We start from the raw sequence: 18,114 nt of genomic DNA, 5'->3' as shown, positions 1-18,114 counted from the left end.
ACTCAGGAATTACTCCTGGCGGTGCTTGGGGGACCATATGGGATGCTGGGAATTGAACCCAGGTCAACCGCATGCAAGGCAAGCACCCTACCCACTGTGCTATCACTCCAGCCCCTTAATTACATTTTTTTTATGTCCACATTTGTTTCGTTTTATTTTGTTTGAAATTCTCAGCTTCTAGGCATCAGCATCTGTCTTCTTCCTCATCTGTCATTTCTTGAGATTGGAATTTTGTCCCTTATCCCTTCTCCTTCTAGAACTTCATGTGATGGAAATGTCATTGATGTTTTCCTATTAGTATCATATTTACTAATTTTTGCTGTTTTTTTCTTGTTGAGTGACTTCCACTACCCTATCTTTTTAATTGTGTTTTTGCATGCGTTACCTTAGTTATTGTGTTACTAGTTTTATGATTTTTGTTTGGTGTTATCATGTACTTTCTCTTGAGCTTTCTGTTCTCTTGATTGGCTGACTTCTGTTGGCAACATGGGGACTGTTGCTTTGAAGTCTTCAGAAAGTTTGCAGTGTTCTCTTCAACTTGAGCGTCTTCCCAGGTTTTCATTTTCAACCACAGGTGTCAAATAAATTTCTCTGTCACCTCAGTACGGGTGGTGCCATACCTGGGCCTGGGGGATCTATGTCTGGGTAGACCTGAGCAGCAGCTGGAGGGTTTGTGACTGTCACAGCTAGCCACTGTGGCTCTGAATTCCTGCAGTCCTGGGTGGGCACCAGGAATCTGAGTTTCAAGCACTGAGTCCAAGCAGAACGGCCCCAGGGTTTGCCGTCTCTGCAAAGCAGCGACTGTGACATTGAAGTCATGTGGGTCTGAAAGTCACTAAGACTTACAGTTGCCAGTGCCCGGAAGAGACCATGGAACCTTGCAAGCTGCGGCTGGCTCCTGGGCAGTTGCAGTCACATGCCCCTGGCAGACACTCTGGCACTGAAGTCAGGTGACCTGGTGGACTCCAGGAGATGATGCGTTGCAGTACCCAGCAGTGCCCTGTGGGGCCAACGCTGGGCAGGCTGGGGTGGTGGCAGATGGGTATTGGGCAGTCACAAGCACCTGGCACCATCTCTGCACTCAGTGCGACAGGACCCCGGGCAGTAAGCAAGGGATCAAGGTCATGGGACAGTTGTGAAGTGACTCAAAGGGCCCTGAGTCACTCAGCAGCCATCGGTCACTGTGGGCCGTCAGACCTGGGCAGTGGCTGGGGAGCTCGTGCTGGGGCAGGATTGAGAAGATGCTGACGATGGAGGATGCGCTGCAGGGTGTGTACCCCCAGTGGCCGCACACCCACCCGATGCGCCCTAATCTGGCTGTGCACTGTGCATCCTGGAGAGTATCCTTGGCTGAAGCAGGTTATTCCCTAGCTGTCAGGTGGTGAGCCTGAGTCTGTATCTTGCTGTCTCTGGCTTCAACCAGCACCTGTTTGCTGGAGGCGGATGGTTTCCCCTCAGGATCTGTGACAGCACAGCTTCTACCTGCAGCCCTGGGCTGGAGCACCTGGACAGTAGCCACCTGCCAGCCCAGCCACTTCCTGTTTTGACCCTTCGGTCCTTGCTTCCTGTTGTATTCTCGTACATATGAGTATAGGGTTGGAGGGTTGGAAGGTTTTGTCCTCGATGCCAGCACCCCCCTCCTTCCCCCCACACCATCAACCCACCCTCAGAGTCTTGGCTTTGGAGCCATGCCCAGCGGTGCTCAGGAGATCCTCCTTGCTGTGTGCTTAGCGCACTGCTGTATCCTGGGCCCTGTGATCTCAGTCCTTCATGATATCCAGTTCTTTCCACGCCTGAGGTGTTGGTGACGGCACTGACTTCACATTTCCTTCTTGAGGTTTTCTGTCAACCCCAAGTAGTCTCGGGTTGTGGTCACCCATCCTAGTTTTCCTATTAATTAGCTTCAGCGAGTCAGTCTGCCTAAGGCTCTTGTATTACTCTTTTCTAAATTGTGATGATAATACTTTTCATGGTTGTTGGATATATCCAATAAAATGTTAAATGTTACATTTTCTGGCACACAGTAGGCCTCGCTTAATTAAGCTCGCTCATTTCAGTTCTGCTCTTATTACTAGAATTCAAATTTCTGTTCCATTAGCTTGCCCAGTTTCTAAAATTCGAAACACAAAGATCCAGTTAATTTAATTAGATAGCTAAATTCATCAAAGAGCTATTATTGGAGCTTGTAATTCATGAACTGTTGAAAATTCTAACATCTAAATTCTACAAATTGTTCCAGGGGAAAAATAAATAAATCTTACTGTGTCAGTTCAGATTTGGTTTCTGATTCTAGTCATTTTCCCATTTCACTTAAACCCTAGGAGTTATCTTTAGCAATCTAATTTTGTAGGTAAGTAATATAGCAAAATCCAGCTGTAGTTTGTGAATTTTGCATAGTTATTTTCTCCTTATAAATTGAAATATTGTTTGTTTATTTATTTTTAAATTTTTATTAGTGAAACACCATGACATACAGTTGTAGACTTACAAATTTTTGTCCTTGGGTTTCAGTTATACAATGATCAAGTACCCATCCCTCCACCAGTGCCCATTCTCCACCACCAATGATCCCAGTATCCCTCCCACCCACCCCAATTCCCCCCATCGCATCCCTCCTCTGTGGTAGGGCATTCCCTTTTCTCTCTCTCCTTTTGGATGCTGTGATTTGCAAAAGAGGCATTGAGTGGCAATCATGTTCGGTCTATTAACCTGTCATTAAATTTAATAGGTATCAGTAAGTTTTTGCACAGGCTAATTTATGTTCAGATTTGTATTTTCAGATTTTCTTGTGTCAGTGATTTCCATTTTTATCACTATTCACCTTGTGTTTTGATTTTAAAACAGTATTTTTATCATTGGAAAATAATTTTAAATTCCTGGTTTGGTGCTTTTTGTTTTGAAAATGAAAAACTAACATGGAATCAATATCACGTTACAAATTCACCTAGTAATGTCGTTGTGGAAAGTTTTTTTATTTACAGTAGGTTGTTATTTTTATGTCATAATCTGTAATAGGAAATTCAGTCTCAGGAAAAAAACATCTTTAAAAGCTATCATTAGAGATGACCCATGCTATTTTCATAACTTATTAGCTTTAGTGTTTTCAAGTGGTAGCTATAAATAAAATTATGTTTTATCTAATTATTATGTGGGAAATGTTTTTAAATCTATGAATTAATCTTTTAATTTTTAAATGACTGTGGAAAGATTGAGAGGGCTATGGGGTACAATAGTAGCTTTTATTTAACATAATTTAGATGACTTTAATGTGTTTTTAATTTCTTGTAATTTCAGTGATAACATTGAAAGCTATGATTTGACAAATAATATGAACACTAGAGGAGGACATAAACAAGTAGAAATTTTGAAATATGGTCAGTAGAGAGTACTCTAAAATTTTATTCTGTCCCAGTGGTGTAGCAGAAGTGCATTGATTTAGTTACTCTCAACTATGGATTTATCTTTCACAACTACTTATTGAATATTTTACCATGCAAAGGACACCGTGATAAGTTAAATTCTTCAAGATGCCAAAATGACACAGATCTTGCACTCAAGAGATTTTCTTTAAAACAAGGCTAAAGACAAGTCAGAACCAACTATAGAACAGATAGAGAATACAGCTTGTGGAAGACTCTGTGTGTGTGTGTGTGTGTGTGTGTGTGTGTGTGTGTGTGTGTGTGTGTGAAGATTTGCTCACGTTGAACAAATCTTCTTTAGAAAGACGTGAGGGGAAAATGGAAGAAATATATATTGAAGAGATAATACAGTCTTCTCCAGAGTGGAGAAAATAAAGAGACGTAAAGACAGGCTAGTGAGATACATATTTAAGGGGAAACTCAGGCTTGCAAAGTAAACAAGAAAACATTTTTTAAGTTGTTATAAATTATCAAAAGAGGAAAAAAATGTTCAAAAGAAAGAAAAGGATCAAGCTTTTAGGGATCAAGATGCTTTACCCGAAATGAAGGAATGAGCACACACTTTTTGGTAGTGAAAAGAGTGAGGTGAGGGCACTGGGGAAACCCACAAGTACAAGGACAACCTACAAGTAAGAAAATTCAGGGTATTCAGTTCAAGAACTTTGAGCAGTTTTGTTTGTGTTGCATGATGAAACAAAGCAGTATTTCTTTTTTATTTTTAATTAAAAAAATTTTTAATAGTGAGACATCATGAGGTACAGTTGCAGACTTACACATTTTTGTGCTTGGGTTTCAATTATAAAAAAAAAAAAAGGTAAAGGCCCTCCCGTTGATCATCGATTTGCTCGAGCAGGCCCAGTAACGTCTCCATTGGAGACTTTGTTGTTACTGTGTTTGGCATATCGAATACTCTCGGTAGCTTGCCAGGCTCTCCGAGAGGGGCGGAGGAATCGAGCTCGGGTCGGCCATGTTGGCCACTTGTAAGGCGAACGCCCTACCGCTGTGCTATCGCTCCAGCCGGCCTTGGGTTTCAATTATACAATGATCAAATACCCATCCCTCCACCAGTGCCCATTTCCTACCACCACGGATCCCAGTATCCCTCTCACCCCCCATCCCCCCCATCTCACCCTGCCTCTGTGGCAGGGCATTCCCTTTTGTTCTCTCTCTTAAAGCAGGATTTCTTTAGAAGACAGACCAGATAGTTAGTTCAAGATATTTTATAGAGAATGATAAAAACTTGGTTATGAACATGATCAAGTAGATAAAGAGGAATGCTTGAAATTTTTTTAAAATAGAGGAGACAGTTATAACTGCATCTTAATAAGCTTTAACTGAGTTTTGTTAGAGTAGTGAGAGATATAGACACGGAGATTACTTGGACAACGGACGGTAATCTAGATAAATGGTATTAGAGTACTTAGCATGGAATAATAACATTGGTAATTTTAAAAATAAAATAAAATAGGACTTGATGCAAGTAAAATAAACGGTAACAGCCAAAAATGTGTCTTACTTTAAGTATTATGACATTTAAAACTTGAAAGCTAATTAATACACTCTAATGACATTTAAAACTTGAAAGCGAAAATTTTCTGGGTTATTGTCAATGAACAGATTTAACTGAAAAACTTGACGGAAAACAAAAGTTCTTCCTCTAGCCTGTTTGAAAGCAGAATTGGAGTACTGTAAGTGCACTTTCTAAATGTAGAAAATTGAGAATACTATACTTTTCTAGTTCTCCCTCATCATGCTACCAAAGGAAGAAACAAAAAAGCATGGTGAAAAATGATGGTGTTAAGGGCTAGGATTAGAAAAGCCGTAAGATTGATAGCAGCCGAAATAATGAAGATCATACGTCCAGTACACCAGGAATATGCCCGGAAGTTCCCAGCTCAGTGCTGAAAAGTGTCTGTTTGTCGACATGTGCTTCATATTTAAGTAAAGAGAAATAAGAGCAGAAAAATAGATTTTCTTTTCACTGTGAAGGCAATAAAAGTGAAATATAACGCAAACATTGTCTTTCCACAGAATTTTGACCACATTTGTAGCAAAGCCCCCCATATTGTCATACTTTATAAGTTAAAATAATCCACCACTTTTTAAATCATTTCAGATGTAAAAGATAATTCTTTCAGTCGCTCACGAAGTTCCAGTGTAACCAGCATTGATAAAGAATCCCGAGAAGCGATCTCCGCTCTTCATTTCTGTGAAACTTTCACTCGAAAGGCAGATACATCACCTTCCCCCTGCTTATGGGTGGGAACTACACTGGGGACCGTGCTTGTCATTGCACTGAATCTCCCCCCGGGGGGAGAGCAAAGACTTCTGCAGCCAGTAATTGTGTCTCCAAGTGGTATGTATGTGCGGATGCCGGCTTACATTCAAGGTGTGGTTTGCTGTACTTCCATGGAAAACTCATTGATGGTTGTTACAGTGCTGTGTTTTTACGATGGACCACAAAAGGAAGATTTTAGAATATCCCCTATTGATCTTTAAAGCCATTCAAGTCCTCTACGTTTTTTTTTTTAACTCTAAGATCATGTCCAGATTGGTTACTAGATAAGAAAAAGAGGAAAAGAAATTTGCACTAATAATGCATTCAGGATATCTTAAGATATAGTGTTCCACAAGCAAGAGAAATCTGTATTTAGAAGAATAAACATGTTTTAATGTATTTGATTTCTTAAGTGTTAAATTTCAAAGACATTTCAAAAACAAATTTTTTCAGTTATCCAGGGAAAGGTGACTGAAGAGGAAATTTTAAAAAGAAAAATTTATAATTATTAAAAATTAGTTGAATTAAAGTAAATATTTATGGGTTCTGTGAGATCTGAAATTGCTGGCTTCCGTAACTGATTTACATTGGATTAGTTAGATAAAACCTTTACTGGGCCAAAAAACAGTCGAAGGCTGGAGCACTTGCTTTGCATGCAATGCCCAGGTTCAATTCCTGATCCTACGTGGTCCACTAATCCTTCCTGGGACTGACACCTGAGCACACAGCCAGAAGTAGTTTTTGAGCATCACCAGGTGTAACCTGCCCCACACTCTTTAAGCATAATGAAAAAAAAAAAAAAAGTCAAAGGAAACTCCAGCAACTTTGGTTTTTCTCTTATATACTGGCTTAAATAACACTAGGAATGTAGAATTAAGATAAATTATGATATAACATTCATTTTTGAGATATGTTAAAGAAGCAGTTTAACGGGCTGGTGAGAGTAAGAGGTTTTGGCACTTGCCTTGCACGTGGCTAGCTCTTTGGTTTGATTTCCTGCACCCCATGCAGTCTTCCGAGCACTTCCTGAGCATCAGGTGCTGTATGGAGAGCAGGAGTTAAAGACATGAGCACTATTGGAAGTGGCCTAAACAAACCCCAGCCCCTAAAAAAAAGCAGTTTAATTTATTCATTCAGCTTCACAGTTATGAATATAAACTGTATGTCAAACTGTGAGATACTTTGTTACTTATAAGTAGCAACCAATGTTGTATAGAGGGAAAAACCTTGGAGGCAGAAATCAAACTATTAACAGTTATCACTAAATACGTAAAGGTAAAGGCCCTCCCGTTGATCATCGATTTGCTCGAGTGGGCCCAGTAACATCTCCATTGGAGACTTTGTTGTTACTGTATCTGGCATATCGAATACGTCATGGGGAGCTTGCCAGGCTCTGCCGTGCGGGCAAGATACTCTCGGTAGCTTGCCGGGTTCTCCGAGAGGGGCGGAGGAATCGAACTCGGGTCGGCCATGTTGGCTGCGTGCAAGGCAAACGCCCTAAATACGTTACATTGGGGAGAATTTTTTTTATCTGATTTGTAGTCTCTGCATTTTCTAAAACTAATAGTTTATAATAACAATTAAGTGTTTCCAATTAAAGTGAGGGGTAAATATAGATAATTTAAATTGACCACATAAAATTTATATTCTAGCCAGTAGTAAAGTGTCGGGGTCCTGGCAAGTCGACCCTGGCACACTGGAGTATACGATCCCCCTGGTCGCCAGACTTAATCCCTATAGGAGAGGGAGTGAGCAGGAGAGAAGCACCTGGGACTCCCACTGCCACCGAGAAAACCGCATGGAGGGGAGAAAGCTGGTAGTCAATCAGCAACCTGTTTATGAGCTCTCACAACAGGAGTTTTTATACATACATTTCAGGTGCAGTCCACATGTATGATGTTTACTTTGTTTACCTTGTCAGGCGCAATATAGATGTTAATGATTTACATCTCCAGCTTTCAGGGCCAGGTGTATCTGCTCAGGCAGATGGTAACTATAATATCCCTCATCCTCAACCAGAGTGCCTAAGTGCTGGAACAAGCCCCTGGTCCCTGTAAACAGGGCCGGCTCTTTCTTTCAGGGACAGGGGATTTGGTCAAAGTCTCAGGCCGGCTACTGAGACCCCAACAGTAAAGTTAGTTATAAAATTATTTTAATATAGAAATAATGTTTGGCTCGATGGTTGACTTTTTAAAATTCTTTTTTTAAAAATAGTTGTATTAGGGACCAGAGAGATACTACAGGCATTAAGGCACTTAACTAATATTCAGCTGGCCCCAGATTCAATTCCTGGCACCAAAGATGGGCCCCTTAATACCACCCCTACACATACACACACAAAATAATAATTAAAAAAAATTTTTTTTTCAAAATAACCCCCATCACATAGACAGTCCAGAGCTTAGGGTGTGTGAAAGGATCTCCTCTTCCTGATGCACATCAGATATAGCCCTGGAGACCCCTGACCCCGACAGGATTCCCCTGGGGATCTGTAGCATTACAGGACCCACACATACAGTCTTGGCTTCTGTCTTATACTAAGAACGTATTATATACCTGAAATTTAAATTTAACTAGGCATCCTTTATTTTATCTGGTTGTCCTGCCATAGGTAAGTATAAAAAAGAAAAAGGTTAGTATTTATTAAGGAGAAATTTTGAGACAACACTGAGAAATCCTTCTCTTAGAAGTAAAATTTTAAAAAAAGTGAAAAAGAACTGCAAAATATGAAATTGAAAATAGATAGTATTAAAACTGTAAAAACAAACTTCAAAACAAGATCCAGAATACTGATCAATTCTCCTTCCAAGTCCTTACAATTAACTGTTAGCATGAACCCAAAAGATAGTTACACTATCAAGACATTGAAGGAAAAAGGATTTCCACTAATTAAGGCAAGTAAAGACATAGGCTTAAATGAAGGATTTAAATTAGCCAAAATAATGCCTTTCCTGTATTTGACACATACTAGTAAATAATTTAGAATGTAGTTAATTTTTGGAGGAATTTTTAAAGCTACATGGGAAATTTTTCTCATTGTCCCCCTAGATCAGTACTTCTTATTAAAAATCACGTAATATACATACAGATCTAATGTTTTCTAAATGCTATATTTTTAAAAGTAAAGGAATAGTTAAAATTTAAGAATAAAATTGCTGAGTGTCCAGAATTTATTATTTCAGCATGTGAACCATATTTTAAAATAATATTTTGTGATTGAATAAAAATAAAATTATGTTGCATATTAACTTTAAAAAATCTGTTCTAAGTCTTCAGCTACAACCTGTAACTCTTACAACACATCACAGTTCATTTGTTTGAGTAAACGGATTTCAGATTTGTTTGGGGGGTTGGTTTTGTTTGTTTGTTTTTGGTTTGTTATTGGTTCATATCTAGCGATGCTCAGGATTTACTCATGGCACCGCTCAGGGGACCACATGGGGTTCTGGGGAATCGAACCCGATACGGCTGTGTGCAAGGCAAGCACCCTACCCACTGTACAATTGCTCCAGCCCCAGATTTAAGTGCTCAGTAGCTCACATGTCTGTAGGTACCATGTACTCAACTCTCATACCTCCTGGAGTATGCCAAGTATGAGAGAACTTAAGAGTTCCAGATATCACAGCATGTGTTTGTTTATTTGGCAACACTTAAGTTGGGGGGATTTTTTTCTTTCAATTTTTTTTGGGGGGGTCACACCCGGCAATGCACAGGGTTGACTCCTGGCTCATGCACTCAGGAATCACTCCTGGCGGTGCTTGAGGGACCATATGGGATACTGGGAATCGAACCCAGGTTGGCTGCATGAAAGGCAAATACCCGCCATGCTATCACTCCAGTCCCGTCTGCCAGTTTTTTAATGTCATTCTGAAATTGAATCCCTTCTGTAAGCCAGTGTACAATTTCAGTTTAATATCATACGTATTTTTAATGTCTCTACTATGTGGCAAAGTTGGAATAAACATTTTTGCCCTTGACTGAAGATTTTTGTTGCCTACTAAACTTCTGTGTTGTAGGTACTATTTTGAGGTTGAAAGGGGCGATCCTGAGAATGGCATTCCTGGATGCCACCGGCTGCTTGGTGCCACCTGCATACGAACCCTGGAGAGAACCCAACGTTGCTGAAGAAAAAGATGAAAAGGAGAAATTGAAGAAACGCCGGCCTGTCTCCGTATCCCCCTCTTCTTCTCAGGAAATTAGTGAAAACCAGTATGCAGTGATATGTTCTGAAAAGCAAGCAAAAGTAATCTCACTGCCAACCCAGAACTGTGCTTATAAGCAGAACATTACAGAAACCTCATTTGTGCTCCGTGGAGATATTGTAGCTTTGAGTAACAGTATCTGCCTTGCTTGTTTTTGTGCCAATGGACATATTATGACTTTTAGGTAAGGGTCACATTTTTCATACCAACATGGCATTTTCTACCCCGAAGCTACTGCAGAATTGCATTCCAAAAAATTTTGACTTGTGCATAGCAATACAGTACTATAGTCAGAGTATTTATTTTCAGTTTGTATATGAGAATACAAATCTGTTACATTTCCAATTCAGGTCAGCTAAAGCAAATATAGTATAAACTTCGTTCAAGACTAAAAATTACTTTTATTATTTTTTATTAACAAATTTTTACCTTTTTTCCCTTAAGTTTGCCAAGTTTAAGGCCTCTATTGGATGTGTATTACCTGCCACTTACCAATATGCGGATAGCCAGAACGTTCTGCTTCACCAACAATGGGCAAGCGTTGTATCTTGTTTCACCTACAGAAATCCAGAGACTCACTTACAGTCAAGAAACCTGTGAAAATCTTCAGGTAAATTACATAAATAGTGATATAATTTCTTCAAACGTGAAATGTTCTTTATAGATCCTTGAGTACCCGTGTCATAGACTCACTGGAGTATACAACATAAGCTTATGTTTAGGACTTCTATGTATAGAATCTTTTAGTCGAAGTTTCAGAGCACGTGCTCTGAAATACGGTAAAGTAACTTCATCTGATTGTTATTATAAGATGGATTTACTTCGTTGATCCATACCATATTCTTTCTTGTCACTGATGACCAGAAGATGTGAACTGTGACATATATTCACATAGACTGAATAGCTAATTCAATGCAAATTAATTTTCTGAAGAATCTAATTCAAAAGGCTGAAGCGCATCCTAGCATCTAGGTTCCCGTATTTGATCCTGCCATGATAAGTTCCCTGGAGGCCCCTGATTGCCTCTGGGGTGGCTGGACAGGCCATGGAGGCCCCTTCCAGTGCCTTAGTGCCTGGCCCAAGCATTGAACTGCCTTCTCAGACTGGGCAGGTATCACCAGGAGAGCTCCAGTCCTGCTAAGGCAGGCCCCGCAAAATAATTAATACCTATTTCCTTGGGACTAAGCCATGATCTCGAGCAGAATCTACACTCTTCATAAGAATGCCACAAGAGAAAAGGTTTGGGGGTTTTCCTCTCAGTATTTTTGTTGATCACTTTGTGAGAAACTAGTTATTCCTTTACATCTAAAACTTCTTTTGCACATGTAGAAAATGATCAGTTTATTTTCAGCTTTAACATGACTGCCCATGGGCCAGAGAGTATACGTATAAGGCATGTGCTTTGCACATGGCCAACCCTGGTTGGATTCCTGGCACCACATGACTCCCCATACATCTCTGGGTGCATCACAGGATGCAATTTCCAGGGTGCACAGGTAATTCTTAGCACTCAGGGCTCTTGCAGGCCCACATCCTTGAGCCCTCCTGTTGAACTGAGGTCCCAGTTGGCTGAGAATTGCCAGGTAGGGGCACCCAAGAGCAGTCCCATCAAGACAATCCCAGATAATTTCCCCATGACATGATAATGAGATCACATTTGCTTAAGAGTTTTTTCTCTTTACAATGTAGCATTTGTAGGTTTCCGGGATTTAGACCTGAACTTTTCATAGGCCACTTGTTTGGCCATCTCCATGGGGAAAATGAAGGTTTTCAAGAAGGCCATGGCTCATTAGTGAGGAGTAGATAGCCTTAAATTGAGTATGGCTTCAGACTATGCTAACAATTCATAAAAGCAGGCCCAAGAGGATTGAAATATTTCCCAATACCCCAGAATGCATCTCATGGCAATTTAACAGTTGTCAGAAATATTCAGCATTAGACGGGGTAAAAGTCAAAGGATGTGGCATCTAGCCAGATTATCAGGTATGAAGATACAGGAAAACACAACTGTGATGTGCATAACCAGTAGCAATCAAAGCATAACTGAAACAGATGTTAGAATCGGTTCAGAAAGACCAGAAAGTTTTTTAACTGTGTTAAACATAATCATATGCTAAAAAGCTTGTGAAGTATGGAAGATACAAGAAGACCAAAACTGAACTTGTAGAGATAAAAAACTGCAATGCTTAAGATGAGAAAGATTATAAAATGTGTAAGATTGGCAACAAGTTAGATAGTGCATAAGAGAGGAAGTTACTAGAAAGCTCAGAAATAGAAAAAATAACTATTTAGATTTGGAAAGTCTATAACACTAAAAACATATTATGAAACAAGTTCTTATCAAATCTGTGATGTCAACTTTTAAGAAATGACAAAGTTAAGTCCAGAGTAAGTAGAAGAAAGAAAATAAACATTTAAGTGGAAAACAGAAGAATCATAGAAAAAAAATCAGTGAAACCAAACTCTGGTTCTTTGATCAGTAATATTTATTGCAAGCAGTTATAAGATATAAATTATGTAGAAGATATGAGATAGAAATTATAGATTATCATTATAATGAAAGGTGATTCTATAAATACTACTGTAGACCCCATAGATATTAAAATGAATAATTATTATTAAGTGTGACAATTAGAACTTTCAGATGGTCCCTTTTGTTGAAGGTAGTGACGTGGGGCCCCACCTGACTGTGGTTAGGGCTTATTTCTGGCCCTGTGCTCAGACCTGGCTCTTGGTGGTTTGGGAGGCTTATGTGTTGCTAGGGAATCAGACTGGCTGTGTGCAAGGCAATCGTCTTAACCCCTGTACTCTCTGGCCCCAGATGGTCACATTTTTTTTAAGAGATGCAAATTACTAGAGGTGATTTAAAGAATAACCCAAAGAATATTGTATCTATTTGAGAATTAAAAATACGTTGGAAATCTTGACCCAGGTGGTTTCCCTGCTGAATTTCAGTATATCATAAACATTTCCTACTAGGTCTACTATATGTAATTATTCCAAAATTTGAAATATGCAAACACTTCACAACTTAATCATGTTAGCAAACCAAAGACAATGCAAGAGAAGAAACATAGATAGATAGATAGATAGATAGATAGATAGATAGATAGATAGATAGATACCAGTATAAACACCAGTATAAAAATTGGGCTGGAGCAATAGCACAGTGGTAGGGCATTTGCCTTGCACGCAGCCAACATGGCTGACCCAAGTTCGATTCCTCCGCCCCTCTCGGAGAGCCCTACAAGCTACCGAGAGTATCTCGCCCGCACGGCAGATCCTGGCAAGCTCCCTGTGATGTATTCGATATGCCAAACACAGTAACAACAAAGTCTCCAATGGAGACGTTACTGGGCCCGCTCGAGCAAATCGACGAACAACAGGAGGGCCTTTACCTTTTACCTTATAAAAATTACAGAATGTTAGAAAATGTAATTTTATCAGAAGCATGATTCTAATCATGATAATTGATCATAACCAAGCTGAATTCATCCTGAGACTGGAGGTCTGATTTACCATTTGTAAATGCTGCTAGCAGTTCAACGAAACAGAAAACAGTTGCCAAAATCCAACATTCATTCCTGATTTAAACAAAACAAAAACAATAAATAAATAAAGGAAAGGGGAAACTTAAAGGACAATTAAGGAAATTCTCGTGGGTTGGGCCACTTGAAGCAGGGTAGGTACTAGCCCGGCTTGTACTAAGGGGTCAATCCCAGAGGTGTTCAGGTGATTGTATTGTGCTGGGGCCACTAAGAAAATTCTGCATCTGCATGAAGTTTGGTGTTGAACCTTTTTTCTCAAAATCTAGAACTAGAAAGGATAATCTCTTTCAGCACTTAATGTGATATCTAGCTGAGGGGCTGGAACAATAGCACAGTGGGTAGGGTGTTTGCCTTGCACGCGGCCAACCCGGGTTCAATTCCCAGCATCCCATATGGTCCCCTGAGCACCACCAGGAGTAATTCCTGAGCGCAGAGCCAGGAGTAGCCCCTGTGCATTGCCGGGTGTGACCCAAAAAGCAATAAATAAATAAATAAAATAAAATAAAATTCTAGCTGATTCATTCCAACAATGGAAAAACAATTAAAAAGACATTACAATTGGAAAGATAAAAGTAAAATTTTTATTGGTCATGTATTGCACGGTCATCAGTATGGCGAGTTTATTGAATTTTACCCCAAAACTTCTACTAAATATAGCAAGTTTGACCAAATAGCAGAATATGAAATACATAAAACTAAATTTATTCCTTTACTAAAAATGAATATTGGAAATACAGACTTTGAAAATGCTATTTACAATAGCAACAGACACATACTTTGTGATAATCTATTGAAACTATGAAAACTTTTGTAATAACAACCACAATTTTTTTAATAATCTGAAAGATTGAAATGTTTACCTGTCCACGGGTTCCAAAGTGGATTGACTACTCAGTACACCCACTTAAAGTTTCACTTTTTTTTAATTGAAAAATTTATTCTAAAATTTATTTGGATATTTGTGGGATCTACAATAGACATATTATGAAAAAGAACAAAGGTAAAGGACTAGTACTAGTACCTGAATTTATAATCATTATAAGTCTATAATGATTGATTATTGGCATCCAGCGATCACGATCACTATCATCCTGTTGTTCGTCGATTGGCTCTTGCAGGTCTCCTTCGTCCTAGCCCTGAGATTCTAAAAAGTGCCACATTCAAGGCTCTTTCAGGGTTAGGAGAATGAGACCCATCATTGTTAATGGTACTTGGCATATTGGGTACACCATGGGGAGTTTGCCAGACTCTGCCGTGTGGGCAGGTTACATTAGGTAGCCTGCCAAGTTGTCCAAAGCAAGAATGAGATAATCAGATGTCGCTTCCCGGAGCTGGGTTTTATAGTCTCTGGTTCTTGGCCACTGATGGGATTACACGGCACCAGGGGGTCAGTTGGTGGGTGTGACCCCTGCCTGCTGGAAGATGGAGGATCTGGGTGGAGGATGCTCAGCCCCGATCCGAGCAGGCTTGGAAATCTCAGCCCCGGGACCCACATGCCTTTGTTCCTCTGCCGATACCTTCATGCATGTGGAGAGTGGTCTCAGCATGGTTGTAGCTGGTTCTAGAGGTCTTTGGCTGCCGGGGCTCTGCTCCGGGCAGGGAGGGAAATTCAACCCGCCCTGCTCCCAGGGGCCTTGGAGAGGACAGCCAGACACAGGGGCAGGAGACTCTGCGCTGTTCTCTTCCGGGAGCTGGTTTTTATAGTCCCACATACATGTTTTGAAACTGATTTTTCATAAAGACAGAAAGGTGCAGTGAATATATATATATATATATATATATACATATATATATATTCAATATTATTTCTCCATAAATCCTAAGACTGCAGAGAGAGAATAGAGATTTTTTTTAAGAAATTGTTCAGTTTGAAGTTATTTTGAAGATGTCTATTTATACTGTAAGTCTTCTTGTTTCATCTCCATATGAAACACTTTCTATTTTATTTTATGCATCAAGTCCACCTGTTGGCACTTTATGTGTTGTTTTTATCTTTTATCCTGACAGCTCTCCTGAAGTTAGGTCTGATTACATATCTCCCCTTTTTTTGAAGCTGAATAAATAATTTCTCTGAGAAATTTATGTTGGCCTTAGATTCCTTTACATCTTTGTCAAATTGATAGTCCACTAGGAACAAAATTAAGTCTAAACCATAGTTGTAAAATGAGGTGAATAAAATAAGCTTGTCTTTATGCTATCACTGTATATGTCATATTGCTCTTCGTGTTGTCACTATTTTTTGTTGAGGCCATATCTAGCGGAGCTGAGGGTCTCACACATGGGCGACATGTTCATAGCCTGCCCCACATTACTCTTCGATTTACTGTAAAAGTCACTGTTCTTATTGTATAAATTTAACCAAAATAGTTTAAATTAGAAACTATGGAGTGCAGTATAAACATCTTTGGAAATACATAAAAAGTCATCTCTTATATAGATTAATGTGAATATTGCTACTAATTTTCTGGTGTGAGGAATTTTATATTCCACTCTATATACCTCGGAGACAGACAATTAAAATGTTAGTGCTTTAATAAGTATCAACATTATAAATAAAATATGGCTATAAAGTTTTTATGCTATATAGTATCCCACTTACCAGGTTATGTAAGACATTAATATGGATAGTAATAAGAAATTAACGTGCATTTATTCAAAAATATTTGTTCATTTTTGCTTTCTTACCCAGCTCTAAGGAGGAAACTTTAAAATATATATTTTGTTCCAGTTATAATAATAATGTCAAAATATAGCAGAAAACCCTACCCATCACAAATAGTGCATTTGTTTATATTATAGCACTTCTCTTTAGTAGAAAGAATGCAGTCATCAAACCTCAGTACGTTTTTGCTTCTCTGCTTTAATAAGTTGCATTGGAAATATTGTTTCTATTAAATTCCTGTTAAAGAGATTCTTCTTCATTTCTACAAAGTCAACATGTCAGCAAATTTTCTTTTCTCCTGACTTTACCATGTGCTCGGAAGAATTCTGAATAATTTCAGAAAACCGGTAGTGTAGGAAGACTTCCCATTGTTGGCAGGGTTCTTTTTCAAGCATATGTTTATGAAAAAAAAATAGTATATTTTTGACTTTCTAATTTTTTGATTCAGCAGAAGGTAATAATTTTGAAACTTTATTACTAGACTTTTTAGCTTACTAGTATTTTTTCTTTTTTTCTAATGCAAAAGGACTTAATTGCTTGTCAAATCTTAATAAAATTATGTGAAACATATAGGAATGTCTCCTATACTCAAAAAAGCAGCAGGTGTGCCTTCAGTCAGTACATGATGTAATCATTTAAAATATTCTCAGCTATTGTGACTATCAACAGGTAATGTTATATGCTTATGTCTGAAGAGCTTACAGTGGCGGTTTTGTAGACTATTCTTTACTTTCTCTGACACTTTTAACAGTTATGATTTGTTTTGATTTTAAAGGAAATGTTGGGTGAACTCTTCACTCCTGTCGAAAACCCTGAAGCACCAAACAGGGGGTTCTTCAAAGGCTTGTTTGGAGGTGGTGCACAATCTCTTGATAGAGAAGAACTATGTAAGTTGATTTATTCAATCACTTAATCACTTAATCACTTAATCCCCGTTATTCATCGATTTATTCGAGCGGGTGCCAGTAACGTCTCCATTCATCCCGGTTGCGTGCTAGCGTAGCCCAATGGTATCTGTTCGTTTTAGGAACATGTAGAGCCTCAAACCGATCACTTAGGGTCTTGACGAAGAAGTCTGACCATCTTATAGGTGGGCGTCCACGTGATCTTTTGATGTCTCGTGGAATCCAATCAGTAATGGCTCTAGTCCAGCGGTTGTCTGTAAACCTCATTACATGTCCAGCCCATCTGATTTTTGATGTCTTGGCAAATGAGACAGCGTCTCTGATTCTTGAGCGTTGACGAAGATCAGAACTCCGGATTCTATCTCTCATTTGAGTGAATCGTGATATTCCAAGCATAGTTCTTTCGATTCCTCTTTGAGAGACCCGAATAGTGTTCTCATCCTGTTTTCGTAGGGTCCAGGTCTCTGAGGCATATGTTAATGCAGGAAGAATAGTGGAATCAAAGAGATGTGCTCGTAGTTGGAGGTTCTTTGTCCTTTTAGTTATTTCTTCAATGCTCTTGAAGGCATTCCAAGCCGCTCTCTTCCTCCTGCGCAGCTCGGGTGCCAGGTCATTCATCATGTTGATTTCTCGACCTAAGTATATATAACTGTTGCATTCGGAGATGGTGGTTCCGTTGAGAGCGAATGGAGCGTCAGGAACAAGGTTGTTTCTCATAAACATTGTCTTCGTAAGATTCAGCTGTAGTCCAACCTTTCCACACTCACGGTCAAAGTCCGCAAGCATTTGTGCCGCTTGGCTGATGTTTGGTGTTATTAGAACGATGTCATCAGCAAAGCGGAGGTGGTGTAGTTGCCGACCATCTATCTTCACTCCCATGTTTTCCCATTCTAGTCGTCGCATGATGTTCTCGAGGGTGGCACTGAAGAGTTTTGGTGAAATGGTATCACCCTGCCGAACCCCTCTCTTGATATGGATGATTACTTCTTTGTAGAATGGTGAGATCTTGGTAGTGAATCCGCAATAGAGCTCACGAAGGATCCTGATGTATTGAGTTTGTACGCCCTGATTGGCTAGGGCTTCCATGACCGCTTCCGTCT

The 18,114-nt window shown here is 39.4% G+C and overlaps 1 protein-coding gene across 6 annotated transcripts in view; it reads left to right on the top strand.

The window, feature by feature from the left end:
• Nucleotides 1-18,114, top strand: part of STXBP5 (syntaxin binding protein 5) — a 180,483-nt gene that overhangs the window by 148,937 nt on the left and 13,432 nt on the right. For all 6 annotated transcript variants that reach the window (XM_056126390.1, XM_056126389.1, XM_056126394.1 and 3 more), the window contains 4 exons: nt 5,536-5,775; nt 9,714-10,083; nt 10,344-10,509; nt 16,885-16,996. In XM_056126390.1, coding sequence (XP_055982365.1) covers nt 5,536-5,775; nt 9,714-10,083; nt 10,344-10,509; nt 16,885-16,996 — 888 coding nt within the window. The remainder of the gene's footprint in view (nt 1-5,535; nt 5,776-9,713; nt 10,084-10,343; nt 10,510-16,884; nt 16,997-18,114) is intronic.

This window comes from Sorex fumeus, unplaced genomic scaffold (assembly GCF_029834395.1).
Source record: "Sorex fumeus unplaced genomic scaffold, SorFum_2.1 ptg000061l, whole genome shotgun sequence".
Lineage (NCBI taxonomy): Eukaryota > Metazoa > Chordata > Mammalia > Eulipotyphla > Soricidae > Sorex > Sorex fumeus.
Note: the sequence above shows the minus strand (reverse complement) of the source record. Positions and strands in the feature narration are given on the sequence as shown.